The sequence below is a fragment of the Molothrus aeneus genome, chromosome 1, assembly GCF_037042795.1.
Source record: "Molothrus aeneus isolate 106 chromosome 1, BPBGC_Maene_1.0, whole genome shotgun sequence".
NCBI classification, from domain to species: Eukaryota; Metazoa; Chordata; class Aves; order Passeriformes; family Icteridae; genus Molothrus; species Molothrus aeneus.
The window spans coordinates 130873968-130894337 of record NC_089646.1 but is presented as its reverse complement, the minus strand read 5'-3'; the positions used below and the strand labels follow the sequence as shown (position 1 = coordinate 130894337).

Genomic DNA, 20370 nt, shown 5'->3' with positions numbered 1-20370 from the left:
TGGTTTGAAAGAAAACAAAAGGAAAAGCCCTAGCCTCCAACAAGGGGAAGCAGAAAGCTCCAGAGAGAACTGCTTTAGTCCTGCCAGCTGTGATACGGACATCCTGCGGATCTGACTCCAGCTCCTCCACATCTTCCTGCCTCTTATCTTCCTTCCAGTCACTTTGCTCATCTCTGCTACTCAAGCTAAAATCTCTCCTGCTCATGAAGGAGGTGGTGGCTATTTTGCCCAACCAGTTAAAAAAGTGGAGACAACTAATTGTTTGACAGGAAGCAGCGCTACTCAAGCTCCAAGAACAAAAGCAGTGAAGTTTATGATCTTGCAGTAGGTTTATTGCTGCTATTACTGGAGGTTTTGTTTTACACTGGGAAAAAAACCCCACCAGTATTTTTAACAATGTTTAAAATGCCAGAAATAACTTCATATGTCAATAGAAGCTTTTACTTTGGCAATTTTCTCTAGTCAGGCAAGAATACCAAGACCCCAGACCATTCCAGTCACATGGAATACATTGATTTAATAAGCTCCCTTTATATATTGAAAGCCACCGTAAGGTGTCCCCAGAACCTTCCCAATTCCAAAGAACCCCAATGCTATCAGTATGGGGAATGACACTGGATTACTCACAGAGCCCCCAGGCATTCTCACAGTCACTGCAACCAGGGAAGTGACTGTCCCATCCTTCTATCATGCTGATGTTCATATTTATAAAGAATGGAAATGCTCTATCAGAAAAGCATGCATGGTTTATTTTCTGCACAGAATAATAAATCCCTTTTCTTTGCAGGGGTACTTGATAAGCTGTGTGTGGAACTGTTACCGATACATCAATGGCAGAAACAACTCGGATGTGCTGGTGTACATTACCACCAATGACACCGCGGTAAGGATGTTACATGGCAAACATTTGTGTACTATTATGCATTTAAAAGCTTTATTTTATGTTTCTGACTCTTTAGTTAACCACCTTAATTCCTTTGGCAGTCCTCATTTGTTGGTGATGTTTGGAATAGAAACTCAGGGGACTGGCGTGCAGTGGCTGCAAATCACATTTATTGCTAAAATGCTGGTTTTTATTTTATTTTATTTTATTTTATTTTATTTTATTTTATTTTATTTTATTTTATCTGTTAAAGAATCTGTGTTAATCATAAACTACAGTTTATTTAGTGGCCCCAGTTCTGAGGAATGACCTCCAGTTCTGAGCTCTCCAGCCGTGTGATGATCTGGACTGTGGAGGGACTGATTAGAACTCAAGGATGCCATGGTCTACACCTGCTGTGAAATTCTGATTTATCTATAGAAACTGTGATTTAGGACACTTAACATCTGGTGTAGTGCTTTACAAACTCACAGAGAGGAGCTAAAAGGCAGCAGAAGTTCAGTGATTCATTTCCCCGTACATGATGGGGTTTGTATGGTAAGGAGACCAAATGAAACAAAGATTGACATGAAAGCCATTAATAAACAGATTTTGACCTCAAAGTATGGAAGGCATAGGTTCACTTTATAGTAGTTTAGTGCTTACATGCACATGTGCAAGACATGATTGCTAAGCTTTTTGCAGAAGGCACTGAAGGACTATGGGAAGAAAGGGTCTCTGGAAAATAGCCAGTTCTGTTTGCAGTGGTGTTGCCATGGAGCTGCTCAGTTCCACCTGGGGGCTCTGTGCCAGAGCAGTCCCTGGGGTGACCCAGGGCTGATGAACAAGGCTCTTTACACCTTTTACATAACAGAATGAGAGCAGCACAAACTTGGTCCTCTGGATCATCAGGGTAAAATCCCAGGATTGCCTTGCTCAGGTTTTCCTAACTGTGGGTGGTCTCCACACACCGAGGTTTTAGACTGTCAGCTGTAATCCTTTGGAATGAGTGATTCCCAGGCAGCCACAAGGGCTTAGTAAACCATCACTACTTTTACATGAAAGACATAACTCTTGTGTAGATATTTGTCTTCTATACCTGAAGCTTCAAGAAAAACATAAGAAGTTTTACAAACCATGATCACAGCTGGCAACTAGGACATTTAAGTATAAAAACATGGATTTATTGAGACCTAAGAAGTATTACTATTTTCTTTACTGGGATCTACTTTGAATAAACCCAGGAATTTTATGTGAAATGATTTTGATAGTTCTTTTGTTCAGCCTGTAGGTAGCTGTAACTCAGCTTCAAACACTGTTAACTCTACAACCCACAGAGCCAGCTGGCTCATCAGTGAGAGAGTGTCAGCTGGATTATCTGGGAAACTAAACTTAGTTTTTGAAAGTTACATTAAAATCACCTGCTTCACTGCTGCCTTCATAAAACAAAAGACTGTTTTTAGAGGTGCCTGGCTACCAAAGCTCTTCTCAGTACTTTTGTACTTGGTGATTACCAAATGTTTCTGTGGGAAAAGGAAGCCCTTTTATCCCCTTCACAGATGACATTGTTGGACTGAGCCTTTAATTTAACTTTGCTTATCTTGCTCTTAGAAGACATCTAAAGCAAAAGCAGGTTGTGAGAAAGGTTGTGCATTCCTAGTTAGGGCTCTGACCATTGGACTCTTCTTCCTTTCCCAGTATTTACACTTCTTTAATAAGGTGAGAATCTGTTCCTGTAAGGTATGAGGCATCTTTCTAAAGAAGTTCAATAAGATGACATTAAATGAGAAAGAGCTATGTGGGAATTTATCAGAAAAAAATCACTCAAAATTTCCTCTTTGTGAGTACAGAAAGGCTCAGGAGGAAGGCAAGAGGAGAGTCACTAACAGCCTGGGTTTTGAATTATGTATTTGAGGTGGAGGCAAGCTTCATTCAAACCCATGTCTGACTACTTCTTTCTAGTCAGGGTGAGCACCTTCACCCTTAGGTGACACATTCCACATCCATCTCTTTCATATCCTTCCCTGACAAGCTCCATGGGCACCCACCAGCACAGTGCACTCAGGGTTGTGACGGAGGAGCTGATGTGCTCCTGAGCAGCCTCTTTCTTTCTTCTGCTCTTTCTGAGCTTCAGAAGGAATGACAGTGTGTGGGGTTAAATCCCCATCATTCTCCACTGTGAGTCAGAAGACAGTTGTTCCCTCTGTTCACCCCCTGGAATCACAGCCTTAAGAAGATTATCTTTCTCTGCATGGATGTCTGCATTCCGAAACATACACAAACCCCTCTCCACATGACCATAAAAAAATGCAGGCACAACACTGTTGGTTTAAAATGGTTTCAAAATGAAGCATGGAAGAAAAGGGCTTTGAAAGTGAAATACTGAGGACCTCTGAGAGTTTAGAGCTCTTAAGGAAACCTTACAAAATTTTGAAATGCTGTGATGGGTCACTACAGTCTGTGTAATTGTATAATATTCTCCCAACATTCAAGTGTACTTTAGTATTAAAATTATGTTTTTCCACTTTTATGAATGCTGGAAAAATTCTTTCAGCAGGGCTTCTTCATACCAATATGCCTTTAAATCATGAGCTACAAGTTTCTTAACAAATATGTGTCAATCTCTGCCCTCTTTATTGAAATAAATATGTCATTTTTAGAATCAAACCTGCTACCTGAATTCCAACAGAGCTGCAGGTCTTACCTGCAGGCATGCTCATCTTCAGGGATGTTTTTTGATATGTACTTGTCATCAGTATTAGCTAGAAGAATCTGTGCAAACAGAAGTAGAAATCTAAGCTTAAATATGAGACTGGGTGTAATTGCTACAGTTTAGAGTAAAAATTTTAAGTATTATGGAATCATAGAATCACAGAGTGGTTTGGTTTGGAAGGGACCTTCAAGATCATTTAGTTCCAACCCCTCTGCCATGGGCAGTGACACCTTCCACTAGACCAGGCTGCTCAAAGCCTCATCCAACCTAGCTTGGAACACTTCTGGGAATGAGCCATCCACAGTTTCTCTGGGCAACCTGCTCCAGTGTTTTCCCACTCTCTCAGTAAAGAATTTCTTCCTAATGTCTAATTTACACCTACGCTCAGTTTAAAGCCATTCCCCCTTGTCCTATCACTCCATGCTGTCATGAAAAGTCCCACTGCAGCTTTCTTGTAGACCCTCTTTAGATACTGGAAGGTGCTATAAGGTTTCCCTGGAGCCTCTTTTTCTCCATTTTTGTGGCCCTCCTTTGGATTGGCTCCTACAGGTCCATGCCCTACTTATGATGAGACCCCCAGAGCTTTCTTCTTTATAGGAGGATTTTGTCTTAAAATCAATCCTGTAATCTGAATTGCTTCATGCTACCCATTTGCTCTGTTCTCAGCACAGAAATTTCCAGTTAGTTCCCCTGGTCAAACTGGTTCTTATAAATAATGCTCATAGATCTGATCTGTAACTAACCTTTTATCAGCTACCAGATAATCTGATTTTTGTCACTCAGTGTAAGTGGTTTAAGCCATCTTTTTGCAAGCTGCCATCTGGAGCAAACATCCCTCCTCCTGCTGCAGGCTGTGAATGGGATACTCCTGCTGCCCACTGGGTGAGAGATCCTCCTTCTGTGACCTTTGATCAAAATTTGACACCACATGAATATGCCTGGCTTGGCTCCATCAATAGACTGTGGTCTGACATGGGAGTGCCAGCTGATGCTGGGCAGGGGAATGGCTTGGACCCCAGGCAGGGGGAAGATGTGACACTCTTATGCTCCTGAGGACCTGAGAATCCAGCTGTGTACATTAGTCACAGCAGAGTCTCTTGGGAATATGGATCTCCTTCCTCCTAAGTGTTTTTCCAGTACTTCTCTCAGTTTCTGGAGATGTCTGTAGGAGGTTTTGGCATGGCAGTAAAGTGGATTACCCTGCAGTAATCTGAGGATTGCTTGTCCCACTTTCCCAATCCATAGTAACCTGAGGATGGTTTTTCCCCCTTTCCCAATCTGGGATTGCTTTCTCCTGCCACCTTCTCAAATGCACCATGGATGAGGGTTAATTTTCCACACAGGTTTAAACTTTCACAATAGTACATGGAAATGTTCATCCAGTTTGGAAAAATTGCCAGTGTAGAGGTGCAAAAGATAACCCAAAGTTAGACATTTGTTCTCTGGAGCAGTAGCAGCTCTATTGTGCTCTTGGACAGATTTCAGTCTGTCTATTTTTAACTCTCACTGAAGCCAATCAATGGAAGTTTCATCTCCGGTCATGCTGCCAGTGGGGATAAAATGTAAAGCTGTAAATCTCTCTTCAAAGTGGGATTTAGATCTTTATGTGCTTTATAAAATCGCTTCAATAGATTTTATCTTACATACACTTATGGTTAATAAGTTACTTTTTAAAAAATGCAGATATATTCCCTCTGTGGACATGACCTCAGCTTAGTAGCCTGCAATTAATTGGTCAACACTTTTGTTTGCTTTCCCTTTCTCAAAGCAATAGGAGACCTATTTGAGAAGTGCAGAAGTAGATCTTTCATTCCTGCTGGATGATTTCTCTGAGCAGAGGAAGAAATTCTTTGGTAAAGTTGGAAGAGCCATTCTTTGTATAATTGTGTTATTGATTTGGTGATTCATTTGGCTATGGACAGAGGGAAGGACCCTTAGACTCATGCCAGTTAAACAGACTGAAGCATGAGATGGATCCCAGAGACAGATAAACCATAGCAAGAGCTCTTATTTCTGATAGATGCTTTGGAACCTGTGGTTTCCAGCTGCTGAGCCAGATTTGGGATGGTATGTGTCAGAGTAGAAAACAGCTCAGAGAAAAATTCTGCTTTAAAAATGTTTTCCCTAAAAATCCTACAAACTTGTCAATGCTCACCAGGTAGCTGGTCTTGTGTGGCCGTTTGTGTGCCACAAACTGTTGCTGGGCCACTAGATCACAAATATCTTTTTGCAGTGAATGGTAACCAGGGAAATATTTCAAAATGAGCTGACACCACAAATGAATATCCCTGGCATGACTCTCTCAGTGCATTCAGGGCCTACAATGGAGTCCAGGCAGAGGACCCTTGACCTTCCTTATTGGAAACTGTCTGGTAAAACCTGCAAGAGGAAAGGCAGGTAAAGCAGGACATAGAGAAGAGGAAGAAGAACCAGGGACAAGAAATAAAGGATATAAGTAGAACTACCCAGCGCAATAAGTAAATTCATTAGTAATACAATGTAATAGTCTACATGAGACCTAGAAATGTGGTTTAAATGCTGGAGTTGTTTTTCTTCAGAATTGCACTTTGTAAACATAACAACACAAGCAATTTCTTTAATGAGAGAATCTTCAGAGGCCTCAAGATCCCCATGGATGCCACCATTCACATCTTGGTAATACGCATGTGCCACGTGTGCAGTTCTTCCTCTTCTGTTTGATTCTGAATTGCAGAAACGTATCATGATGGTCTGTATCTGCCAACAAACAGCTACTCAGCTGCTCCAGCATTTCATATTCTACTTGCAGTGAAGTCCCATGCCTTGTCAGCTGACCTTTAATCTTAGTGAAGAGATTGGTCATTTATTTTTCTATTTTTATTAAACTTTCCATCTTACCATCTATTCTCAGTCTTGCTTCCACTTTTTCCCTGTTTATGGAAGATTTTTTAAATTAAAATCCAGCATTCCCTTTGGTCAGAATTACTTCATGCTGCCTGTTTTCTTTGTTGCTTAGTGCTATAGGCTAATTGCGCTTCTTGTTATGGGTGTCAACTATTATTAGGTAGCTGCTGTCAAAAGCCAGCTGTACTGTTTGGAATGGACTATTAACAACCTCAATTTGGAGCAAATACCCTCTTAAGTTCAAAAACAAGATTTCCAAAATATTTTCATTTGTCATGGCAGTTATAAATTTACCTGTGAGCTAAATTACAAGTTCAAAATATACATGTTTATCTATTTTCTTCAGAAGATTTTAAATTTGTATTTATTTGCAAATTTATTTATTTGGAATTTGGAACTAATACGTGACAATTTGTGAGAGATTTACAATAAAACAGACAATTCTGTTCTCAGTGTTCATAATTAGATTAAAAAGAAGACATGAAATGGGGACATGTAATTTAAATCTTCCAAATCTTTTTGGGTTCACTAATTGGGTATGTTGCAATGTAGGAAAAAAACATGTTTAGAAATTTGCAGTGTTTCTTTCTTTAGTGCTTTTTATCCTAATGGGATTGATTCACTACCATCTGACAGCTGCTGCTTTTTGGGCTTCAAAACACAAGTCAAAGTCTTCAGTATAATTCCAAGGATACATATCAGTGCAGCAAAAGTCAATGACAACTTAAATCCCCATTAGCCAGGGTGTATGGGTGTTAAGCTGAGCTGTGTGTGAATTTTCCAGGTCAGGCTCAAGTCATAGTTACACTTTGCACCAAAGGACGGGGGAGGTGAGAATTTGCTCAGGCAGGTGTTGCTCAAACAGGGAGTTGCAGCAGGGTGTGAGAGGCAGAGTCCCAGCAGAAATGAGCCATGCTGGGGCTTTTTAGCTGTAGAGTTGGCCTGTGCAGGAGCCCTGCCCTGCTGCAGAGCTCTCCCCAGGCGTGGTCCTGCTGCAGCTCCAGCACTACCTCATCTGGTGTCACCTCATCACATCCTCCTGCACTGCCCTGGCCTTGGCCAAGCAGAGGAGGAGCTCCTCACACATCCCAGTCCCTCCCTCCCCAGGGCTCTCTGACAAAGCTCTCCCAGCCCCACAAAGCGCTCAGATGCTGAAGAGCCCCCAGCTGGGTGGGGGGGAGTGGTGACAGCTGGTGCTCAGCGTTGGCTGTGTGCTCTAAGATGGCCTGGAGGCCACGCTCCCTGCCAGGGAGGGACACCCAGCTGCCCGTGTTTGGCAGTGGCCAGGAGGCCTGTCTGTCCTTCTGTGGCTGTTAATGGTTTCAGCTAACTTATGGGCTTTAAGTCTCATTGCATTTCACTTTAGTGGCTCCCTTAGGGCAATTGCACTCTTCCCAAGCATCTCTTGGGACTCTTTATGGACACAGGGCTGTCCACTGTGGTCTGTTCCAAACTGCACAGCACTTGTGGCTTTGCTCCTCTGTCTTATGAGCAGTGAGGAAAGCAAGGTCTGCTTTAAAATAACTCTAGGACAGACACTGAACATCAGAAAGGCCAAGGCTGAGTGGGTATTCATCCGCCAAATTTAGAAAATCTGCAAAAGTTTTTGGGAGTTTCTGGCTGACAGGTGCTTTACAGTTGTGATTTACTTACAGTAATAGATTTTTTTTACTTCCAGTAATAGATTTTTTTACTTCCAGTAATAGATTTTTTTATATACAGATATGAGCCTTTCCAGCAGCATCTGTAATGTAAGCATGGCTGTGATAACCACACTCTTGGGAGATCATCAGTCCTGTTAAACAATTTGGGTGTCCCATGTGAGCTATACCCAGCTTTCTGTCTTGTTAACACTTGAGTGGAATACACGATGTAATTGTAAAAGATTAGGTTAGAAAGAGAGGTAATTTAGTAATTAAAAAGTCCACTGAAAGAGTAGTGATCTCTCAGTTTTCTGCACTCAAGACATCAACCATTTGTTACACAGAGTAGATGTATGCTTCAATGTCTTCAGTACGGGTGACTTGTAAATGAATATACCCTGGGAAAGCATGTGCTTACCCAGAAAGTGCTCATTTTGAAAACAAAAAAAGGAAAAATTGAAAAAATAATGCTGTTCTGCCTGTACAAAGTCACGATGTACAGCTAGAGATGCAGCAGTATGAGGCTGACCAAGGTGTAGGAAAGATGTCTGTGACCTGAAGAGGGCTGTTGCTCCATGCCTCTGAATGGAGAGGGTAATTACACCATTATTCTGCATGACTTTCATGAGACTGCACATGATGAAACAAGACAATAGCTTCCTCAGTTCAATTTTCTTCCCATGCAAGGGTAATCACAGTCTGTCCCTAAATATTGTTGTATCCTAGAAATATATACATTTATTCATCTATCTGGAGTGCTGAAAACATTGTGCTGCTTCATTACAGAATTTCATAAACTCATGTAAAGTTTCCTAAATAGTGTCTTGGAGAGCTGGTGGCTTGGAATAAACAAGCAGTTTTTCCAAAGAAAAGCCATACCAGCTCTAACTTTGCACAGATGATTTTGGAGCACTGAATCCTACTTCTTTGCTGAATGGGGTTATAAATTATCTCTGAGCTATTCTGCTTCCAGTTACTCCATCTGTAATCATTCTAGTGTGGTTTCTAAAGGAAATACATACATATAAACATGAAAATACTTCCTGTCCACGTTGAGAGGAAGATTTCTTGGGATTTATTTGAAAGACAACATGTAATGAAATCCTTAAATAGTAATTAACTAGCATACTTTGGACAGATTTTGCAAATAAGAGCATCCAAATGAAACCATAACAGCATCTGTGTATGAAGCAAAGTCAAACATTTCTCATTTAATATTAAATAAGACTTGACTCAGATATGAAGCTTTGGTTTTGGCCCTATACCCAGGGCTCTTCTTATCCAGGGGCAAGGAGAAAGAAGAAGAGAAAGATGGGAACATTTTTTAAGACATTGATGTGTTACTTCCTTAGAAACATCTGCTTTAACTGGACTCATTTGACCAAAGCATCATTTGCATTGTAAACAAGCACATTTGAAGCAGATATTTATAAGTATTTACTTAAAAGAATTGCTTCTAAAGGGCAGTTGATTTCATTGGAAGACCATCTGACCAGGTCAGGTGGGTGAAAGTGGCTGCCACTTTCCTGAGCTCAAATGTAGGTCAGCTCCCTCCCCAGAATTATGTGCAGCACATACCTCTCACAAACCTGGTCTTGGAGCTCTCCCTTCAGCCTGGACCCAAAACTGTCAAGTGGGTTTCTTGGTGTGAAGAAAGTAAGTGGGGACTGCCCTGCAGGGGAGCAAGGATCCTTAGTGAGATGAAAGAGGGCAGAACAAGAGAGGACCTAACAGAGGTCTTTAGAGTCATGAGTGGCAGAGGGGGTGCTCACTGACTTAGAAAGGAGCTAGGGGCCACTCAGTGGAACAGCTACTGGCAGGTTTCATGGCAAACCAAAGGCATTTCTTCATGAAACACCTACATGAGCTGTGGGTCTGCTTACCAGGGGACATTGCAGTGCTAGACATCAGCATGGATTGAAATACAGGCTAGAAAAATCAATGAAAGAAAAATTCATTTAATGACCAGTAACCCAAGTCCTTGACAATCAAATTTCTGACAGTTTAGAGAATATTCTGGGCAGGTTGTAACTACATATGTTTGCACTGGTCTTTCTAAATTTCTTTAATTGTTCTGTCTTGCACTTCTGTTTCTTTATCATCCACCACTTATTACTGTATCTGGATGGACCTTTAAACTTACCCAGGAGAGCTGTTCCTACATGCAAGTACTTAACTGCAGCATTCTGAAAGCTAATCCCCACTTCTGTCTCCAGTGCTTGCCTTGTATGCAACATCTGACTGCTTCTCACCACATAATAATAATAGTAATAATAGTAATAATAGTAATAATAATAATAATAATAATAATAATAATAATAATAATAATAATAATAATAATAATAATAATAATAATAATAATAATAATAATAATTGTTAGTCCTCTTTCTTCACTACTGGAAGAAAGCTCCCTCTTCTCCTGAAGGCTGTCAGTCTTTTCACACAGTCAATGTAAAACGTGAATTTGTGTTAAGGGATTAAATAGAAAACTGAATTCTCAGTGGATTTAGTTTTAGTACTTCTTGTTTCCCCACTGGTGGGTGCTGTGTGCAGTTTTGGGCACCACAATATAAGAAAGATATAAAGCTATTAGGGAGTGTCCAAAGGAGGGCCACAAGCATGGTGAAGGGTCTGGAGGGGAAGCTGTATGAGGAGTGGCTGAGGTCACTTGGTCTGTTCAGCCTGGAGGAGAGGAGACTGAGGGGAGACCTCACAGAGGTTTACAGCTTGCTCACAAGGGGAAGTGTAGTGGCAGACATTGATCTCCTCTCTCTGGTCACCAGTGGGAATGGCCTGACATTGTGTCAGGGGAAGTTAAGATTGGATATCAGGAAAAGGTTCTTCACCCAGAGGCTGGTTGGGCACTGGAACAGGCTCTCCTGGGAAGTGATCACAGCATCAGCCTGACAGAGCCCAAGAAGCATTTGAACAATGTTCTAAAGCACATGGTGTGACTCTTGGGGATGGTCCTGTGCAGGGCAAGGAGTTGGGCTTCAATGATCCTTGTGGGTCCCTTCCAACTCAGGATATTCTATGATTCTGTGAACTCTTGGAAACTCATTATAGAAAAAACATATTTCTTCAGATACTCTTGATAAATGCTACTTCTTTTACCCCTACACAGAGAAATGTTGAAAACTTTTGAGGGTCAGCCTCAATAAAATCACTGTATTTAGTAGCTTCCAGTAAATCTTGTACAGGAAGTAAAACAAGTGCTACATTAATAGGCTTATTTACTTTCAAATAACATACAAAATTGATTAAATAATTAGTGATATTTACATATAGTGCAGACCTCATTGTCACACAAAGTACTAAAGGAAATAGCTACCACTTTGTGGCTCGAGTCTCCACAACAGAGCTTAAATTGAGGAGATTTGGATTTCAGAAATTTTTAAGAAAAAAAATATACCTTAATTTTACATTTTCCTTTGTAAGCTCAGACTGCTCAGGAAAAAACCACATTGTCAAACTTGGCAGGAAAACATTGCAAAGGGAGAATTATCCTAAGCCTTTCCTGCCTACAGAGTGAAGCAATCAGCTGGCTGTAGCTGTGTATGCACACAGACGTCTGCTGTTTTCCCCAGGTGATCTTCATAACATCTGTGTAGTCAAGAGCCCAACAGTACATTTGAGACTATCTTGAATGGGACAGGTGGTCTTGATGGCAGCCTTCCCTCTAGAGCTGTTTGTAGGCTGGATGCTGCTTCACTGCAGCTGAACGTGCTTTAAGTTGCAGTTAATGGCTCCTCAAAGCACCACAGCTGTGGGAGGAAATTCCACTGCTCTTGGCTGGGTAAATGACAGGACAGCAGGGAAGTAAACATGAAATTAGTAAATGTGATTGCACACCATTAAACCCTCTCCAAAGCACACAGTGGTGTCAGATTGGTGCAAGGCAGTTGTTGGTCATGGCTGGAATCACTGAGGTGAAATGAGCCCAAAGTAGAGGGCTGGTGCAATTAGGCTTGTGCTGCTTAAAACCTCTTCTTTCAGTTCAGTTGTCTCTGAACCTGATGCATCAGCCTTGTGCTGTATCAAGGGGGAAATGTACCCTGCATTAGGAAAGGCATGTGATGACTGTATTTCAGCACTGCATTCAGCACTGGCATATTCTTCCCATCTGTCTAACACTATTCACCCTGTGGTTACACTCTCCCTCCTCTTTTTAATAAACAGGGAATACAGTCTGAGCCCGCTGACTCTTTGTATTTGACCTGGGGCTCCTTTTGCCCTCTCTTCTTTTCCTCCCCACACACTCACATTGGCCTTCCCTAAGGATTTAGGTGTCTAAAATGTAAAGGTCACTGCTGCAGAAGAATTATGTGCAGCACATACAGAGCTGTGGTGAAGAGCTTGGGATAAACATTTTCAGGCATAGGCTGAAATTTCTTCAAATACATATTTAGTTTGTAAATATTTCCACAATTTCCACCTGTGTTCATACAGTCAAATCCAAGTGTCATCCAAGGGAGTTTTGACTCTGTCTTGATGTTTCCAACATCTTTCAAGATGTAACAAATAATACCCCTGTTTTACAAACAGGTGAGATCCTTCTAAGGCAAAGTTAAACGATTTGTCAGAGATCCAAACAATAGCAACAGGACCAGGACAAGACCAGGAGTAAATTGCAGTAGTAATGACCCTAGTTCTACACAATTATTTATTGCCACCTGTTACTGTGATCTGTGTGATGCAACCTGAAGTCCTTCAGCATAAAGCAAAGGTGTTTTTACTGAAAAGCTAAAGTTTGAGAAAACATCATGAATGCTCACTCTAACCATCAGTACTTATCATAGACCTTTTTAATCTATAGCCTTTTTTTGGCATTTAAGAAGGTGTTGGATAAAAGTATAATAGAGCTGTGTGTGTTTCTAACAAGACATCAACAAGGTTTTTTGTCATGGGAACTCCCAAATGTTTCATACAGCAGCCAAACAGAATGCTGTTAAAACTCAAAACTTCTGTGCAGCAACAGGACCCTTCCATCCAGTGGAGAGTGCAAATGGCTGTTGGGAAAAGCAATCCAAAGCTCTCTGGAGACACATAAAGTTTTCTGTTGAGTTCAGTGAGGTTTGGGTGAGAATGCAGAAATAGTCAATTAATCAAAATTTTATTTTACTCATACAGAACTAAGCACATTTTCTCCTTTAGAAAGAGGAGATCTAAGAGCTTGAGTTTAAACAGGAATCATTGCAGCAATATGAGAAAACTTATACATGTGCTGAAGAAAGAAAATTTTCTCCTGAAAGTTCAAGTAAATGTGGAATCAGCAGCAAAGATAAGGAGTGATTATTGAAATAATGCAATATGCCCCCCAAAGCAGGCAAACAAAGAAAGAAACAAACAAAACACTGTTGGGACAAGATTAGCTACAAACTGTTTGAATATACAAGTATTTACCTGTGTTTCTTCTCAGATATATTTTTAAGCAATGCCTTAAAAAACTTATTCTCCAAAACCAGATTAACCAGGATGTAAAAAATATGAAATGACATATGCTTATATTAACTGAATATGTTATAGCCATTGGCAAACTTGTTTGGTAATTATTTCTTTCAGAGAAGGTCATCCTGTATCATGTGCTTTATAAAAGAGATGCTTATGTAATACAATTAACCAAACCACTCAGATGACACCAGCTAAGTCAGGAACAGGATTTCTTATGGGACAGTTACGGATTCCTTCTGCATATTATACAAGACTGCTTATCACAAAATGCTTAAATGCTATTGGGAGCGAAGCCCAGCACTCAGCATTCCCTGTCCCACTTGAGCATAGGGCTACCTAGCCCCAGTTTCCCTCCCTCCCCAACTGAAAACCCCATTGCTGGAGCATTCATATGACAGATTGGAGCTGTGGGTTTGAGCCTTCTTGGTTTGAGACCCCTAGTGCTCTGATTTCAGAGTCTCTCTGTGATGCTTTTACACCAGACTATTGTACAAACAGTGAGTAATGTTACGTCTGGCTGCATTTTAAAGGATGGTGTTAAAATGGTACTTGCTTCTTAAATAAAAATAATGCAGTTATAGGGCTTGTGACATAAGCTAGGAGCTTCTGTCCTTTAGATTTTAAGCATGCTATAAGACTGAACTTTGCAACTATTTAATCTTCCAAACTTGCTTGCTGGTCTACTGAAAAAAGCCAGAATGTCTTCACATAGGGATCACTGAGTACCAAAAAATGTGTGTCCTTCATAATTTTTATAGTAACTTGTGTGTGACAATCTCAAACACTCTGCAAACATGATTCCCGCAGCGCTCAGGCAACTATCATACAATTTTCAATTCACAACAAAGAAATGCAAAAATGTAATGCCTGTGAAACAAAATGTGTCAGTTGTCTGAGTGGAGGTTCGGCCTTGGGTACTATATACCTAAAATATGCACATATCTTTTGTACTTTGTCAATCAATTTAGACTGTATCCATTCCAATCAGATTCACAGATAAGACTGAATAGTGAGTTTCTATTTTTCCAGTTTCTGAATTCACCCTTTGGCTCAGTGACTGGCTTCCATTTTCTGTCTCTGGAGAGCATAATCTACTGCCTGAATATCTATGCTGATTTATATTCACAGCACTTATCTGCTTCCATTAGCCATCATATCAGGTTTTCAGTTAGGTTTGAAGGACCATTATGGATGGATGGATGGATGGTTAAGAGCAGATAGTGGAGAGGAAAGACATAACCACCTGTGGATCCAGTGACAAGATCTGACAGTTGTAATGTCAATGTGTGTGGTCAAAATAATGGTTACAGTTGTGTTCTGTTGAGGGTGGGGACCCACAAACCAAAAAAGTTTGTCAGGTTATGTACCTGCAAGTTAGAAGAGGAACGCCCAGATCCCTTCCAGGGAGGAGTTTCTTTGTGTCTGATGCAGCACTATGGAGCATGCAGTTTTCTGATGGAGAGTTCCCAAAAAGAGTCAGGGGATGTTTGGGATCCTTGGTGGTCTACAGTCCTCTCTAGGAATATAACCACTGTTCGACCCTGCTTCTGCACTTGTGCTGTGTGTTGTATGTTGTATGGTCACCACAGAACAGGAAAATTGGCTCCAGAATGGGACTGTGCTACCTTTGTATGGTCCCACCTTTCCAGGAATGTTCTGTTCCAACTTGCCCACTTGAATGGTCATTAGTGTTTGAGGCATAGTAATGCATTATCTCCTTGCTGTCTGCCACAGCACATGTCACAGCTGAGACAGCCATGATACACAGAATGTCACCATACAACTTCAGAAGGCTTTAATCTTTCACCCACACAGAGCGGCACCATACCACTTCAGAAAGCTACAAGCAGCTGCCCTTCTTGTTCTTTAGCTCAACCTTTTATATTCTTCCTCTTACCTGCATTGCCCCTTTGTGCCTTCTCTTCCCTTTGGTGATTGGTCAGTGCACCTGGCACTCCATGGCTCACTGCTTTCAATGCTGCTCACCTGCTTTTCACAGCTGTACCCATTGGGGATGAGGCTCCCCCACAGCCCCACTCCCAATTACTACAAACTGTGTGCCTACAGCTGCCCAGACTTCTGTGGGCATTCCTATCTCCTCTCACTTCTTGTTGAACTGCTGGTAAGTGAGAAAGTGTCTTCTGAGGGCCCTTAGGGCCATTGACCCATATATGAGGTTTGGGTCAATGAATGAAGAGAGCTTACTCCCAAGATGTAAAAGCCTCACCAGGAGGTGAGGCTTTTCTCCTACCAGACAGATTTTGTTTCATAAAAGAGTGAAGGGAATGGAGAAGTTCACTCATATCATTAATTCTCCAGGGCAGGAGACCTACTGGAAATGACAGCAACCTCAATGCTGAAGTAATAATATTGATGTAGCCTTAGGACACATGGATTTAAAAGAGGATCAGAGCACAGGAAGAGGTCTCATCCATTATTTATCAGCTCATCTTTATTAGCTGGAAGATGGACAGCTCTTTGGATGACAGGGCCTGCTGTCACTTCTTGTCACACCTGATGAAACAGACTCTGAACCTGAAAGAAATGGATCACAGGTTGGGGCTTAGCATTACAAAAGTGCAGTAAGACAGCTAAATCTTCACAAGAGGAACTTCATTCATTTTCAGAGTAATCTCTAGGTCAGATTTAATTCCTAATTATATCGTGTCATAATAAACGAATGAACATGTTTCAGGATATTTGAGAAACTTTTTTTAGTAACATGAGGATTTTACTAGAAATCCTGTTATTAAACTAGTGATCAGTGCTAGGGAGGGGATTTCATCTGTAGTGCTTTTCACAGTTAACATGCTTTAGCATTGTGATTTACTGAGGTTACATTGCAAAATATGGTTATGATTTTTATCATAATATATACTTGAAATTCTAAATCTTGTTCTGATTTCACTAGATAAATAGTCATAAGATGCTTTCAGCCTTTAAGGGTGACATAATTTATTAAATGCTTTTCAAATATGAGGGTTTTTAGATTGTGTAGTGCATAAAATACTGCACTTGCAAGCTCAAACATATGGTATTAATGAAGAGCAACAGCTCTGACAATTTCCTTTTCTAAGTATTCTAAGTAATGAAACTTTTCTGATTAAGGGCTGAAGATGCCAAGGTAGCCATTCTGTAATCTTAACAACATGCACAGATGTACTTGAACACATGGTCATCAATGCATGTTTGTAAACTCACATGAGTATAATGTGAATCACACTTGGAACTATCCCACAAAAGCCTGTTCCAAAGTCTATTTAAATCTACAGAACAATTCCTACTGATTTTGTATGTTGTGGTTGAGGTCCAAAAGGAATGATTATGGATGTTTCTTTGCAGAAGGCAGGTTATCAACTTCTATAGGAATTGGTGAAATCCTCTCATGGCAGAAGTCCCTATAGATATTCCCAATGTACATTTAGACAATCAGCTTTACATGCTCTTTAATGACCAAGAAGCAATGCTGATAAATCTGGAAATTCCATTATGAATAACTTGTCATCAGCTGCATAAAGTATCTCAGACAGTGCACTTCAGTGATATTCTTACTTGTTATTGAGATATTTTAGGAAATGTACACTCATTCTTCATTCAGACATCTGTTTTATCCTCAGTCCCTGCTGGGGTTCACAGACCAACTCTTCCTTTGTCTTTTCACATGCAAACTAACTAATGTCAGTGCAGGTGCCATTAAAAAATGCATGATGGCTGGCATGCTTTCCTAAACAAGTAGGAGTCTTGGTTCAAATCTCTCCTCTGCCCTGTGTGGCCTGAACTTATATCTCCCATGTCCTAGAAAGGTGCCTGGACTGCAGTGAATGGGGTTGATATATGACTAAACCTGTCCTAATTTCCTAATTGCTGTCAGATGTTTGAAGGATTCACTGAAATGCTTCTGGGAGTATAGATCTTCTTCTCATGGCTGAATACTCCAGAAGTATAAAACTGGAGATTTATTTAGACATTGGGTAATTTGTTCTCCATTTACTTTCTTTTTCCCCACTCCAAAATAATTATTAGCTATTCCAGGGAGGGCTCAGAAGGAGAGGTTTTCTGGACTTTTCTCACTCTGGAAGTTTGAGCACTCCTCCAGGAGATAAGGTTTAGCACTCTTGACAGAGGAGAGCTGCAGAAGAAGCAGCCACTATCACTGCTATGCCAGATTGAGCAAATTCAGGTACCTGCAGTGAATTGATGAAATCAAGCTTTTAATCTTTCACTATGAAAGGTTACTATGGGGTTACTATGAAATGAGAAGCAATCTGTTTTCTTTCATAATGAAAACAGATTATGAATATACATATTGAAAAGGAGGAACTTCATGCTAGTATTATTTCTTTTCCTAACTATTCTGCTCCTGCTTAATAATTTTACTCTTTTTTTTTTGTTTTGGTGTTTTGTCTTGGTTTGTTTTTTTTTGTTGGTTTGTTTGGAGTTTTTTGTTGTTTTGGGGTTTGATTGATTGGTTGTGGACAAGGCCTTAGGGGTTATCTTTTCTGTAAATTTTCTCATTTGACTTCTTTTTTAAAAATAAAAACTTTTTTCCTTTCCTGCAGGTCCTGCTACCACCATATGATGATCCTGTGAATGGAGCTGCTAAAGATCCACCACCACCTTATGTGTCAGCATAAGTGAGAGTGCTGTGTCCCTAGGGAGGATAGCTTTACTTTACAGACATTGAAGCAATAGTTTGATAATTTCACTTCCAGGATATAACCTCTGTGGGTTACACTTTGCTGTTTTGCTGACATATTGAAACTTAAATTGTATGACTCATATTCTGTAGATAGTTTTAATAATTTGCTGCAACTACAGTAGTTTCAGAAACTAGTGAACTGTTTTCAGAATAATTCTGGTTAGCACTAGGGTTACAGTAGTCACTAAATAGCTTTTTCCACCATGTCTGACATACAGTGCTAGTAGAACTTTGCATTCTCAATCAGGTTCAGAGTGTAACTTCATTTTTTAATTTGTAAAACTTCCGAAGTATTACAAATATGTTTCTTAGATGCCCACATTCAACTTCAGAATACAGACCAAGTCAAAAAAAGTGACATTCCAATTCATTCCTCTTCTGCAAGTATTTTTGAAGTTACTTTGCTATGAGTGATGATGATGATTGCAAGAAGAAGAATTAGTCTTATGCAGTATTCTCATCAACCTGGCTAATGGGAAACATATTTAATTGGGAAGGATAAGTATGGAAAATGAGAATAGACAAAACACTCTATGTGTAACAAGCCAGAACCTGTGGTCTACAGAGACTCACTTCATCCCAGCCTGAAACCATTCTAATGCTCAAAAAAAAAGTTAGCAAATTCTGATTACTTTATTTACCGCCTACCCACCTTGTTCCTCTCCACTAACTTCACAAATAGTATTTTGAGGTCACAAAATCCCTGCTTTAAAGTCCCATGATTAGGTGACAAAGCTGTGTCTTTCACACTCAACATGCAAATGTTTTCCCATTGGAATGTGCCTGTAAATATTGCAGTGTTCTGCTGAGTGTTAACTAAATTATGCAGATTCTAAGATACATGTTCCCAACCTGTGGGGAACTTAAGCATGTAATTTCCTTGAGCATCAGCAGATATGTTTTGTCTGTTTCTCATATACATCAATGTGAAGGTATAGATTCCTTTTATGACTGAACTGGTTGTACTGAGAATCTTTTTCATGGGACTCATCCACCCGTGAATGTTTGTGTGAGGTATTTATTTCTTCTCTAGAGAAGTGCCTCCTGCACATGTAACTTTTTGTTTTGATGAAGTTTCTACTTTTAATTGAAAAGAAACATGAAAAGGGAATATAATGTGTGTCTCTACCTCTCCTTGTTTCCCTCTGCATTGTCTCCTCTGCATTTGGGGTGATTGTACAGGCTGAATCTCAGCTGGTGCCATTGCACAGCACCCCAGGTAAAGGGCAGTGCAGAGCTGAGTCGCAGTTTGGAGGGGCACCAGAAGACACCAAGGTGCCACCTCTCCTGTGGCTGGGCTGGCGTGGGAGTGCTCACCCTCCTGAGGAGGACACCTGTCCTCACCCTTAGTGCATTGACTCCATTCTACCTACTGAAGAAATGTGGAACTTTTCCTGACTTTTTCTGGAAAAGAGCTTTCCAGGGGAACACAGGACCAACAAATTCTTTTCAGAGATTGCAACTGTGAACTGTTCTTGCAGAAGCCAGGGAAGGAAAGGACAGATGCTTTCTGCCTGTCTCTCCCACATCCCTGGCAAAAGGCAGGACCCCATCTGCTTGTTGAAATTTTAGTTCATGGTTTATCTACTCTGAGATCAAGCTAAGCAATGCATTTGAATGAACCAATCCTGAAAACCATCCACTGATCTTTGTCACAGTCCTATTTTTTTCCTTTCTGAATAATGTCATCTACTCTCATTACAGGTGTCTTTGGGAATTAATCTGAATACGGGTGTTGTGCTGGCTGGCTGGGCTTCTGAGCTTCATTTTCTTTCATTCTTGACAGATTTGTGAAGGATGTTAAGCAGTCATCTGTTTCAGAAAAGCTGGTTGTAAATACATTGCATCTGTGTATACAAACTTCTCTACAATAAAAGGGATTGTTTCCTCAAGACTATGGAAATATTTTTTTTATTGTCTTCCAAGCACAAACATACATAAATTCCTGTCCAATCAGTCTGTCACCATAGAATTTTCTCTGTAGTGGACTAAAAGATACTTTTTTAGTCCACTCACCAGTCAATTAATCATCTTTCCCATCATACTGTATAAATGGAGGAGAAGACAGTAAATTCTATAATTTATTGCACAGTAAGACCAAAAGATAATTCAAGGTTTT

General features: G+C 40.4%; 1 protein-coding gene across 1 annotated transcript in view; it reads left to right on the top strand.

Moving 5' to 3' along the window:
• Positions 1 to 20143, top strand: part of LAPTM4B (lysosomal protein transmembrane 4 beta) — a 59700-nt gene extending 39557 nt beyond the window's left edge. Inside the window, exons 6-7 of the mRNA XM_066547800.1 lie at positions 788 to 883; positions 18112 to 20143. Coding sequence (XP_066403897.1) covers positions 788 to 883; positions 18112 to 18186 — 171 coding nt within the window. The 3' untranslated portion in view covers positions 18187 to 20143. The remainder of the gene's footprint in view (positions 1 to 787; positions 884 to 18111) is intronic.
• The last annotated feature ends 227 nt before the right edge of the window (positions 20144 to 20370 follow it).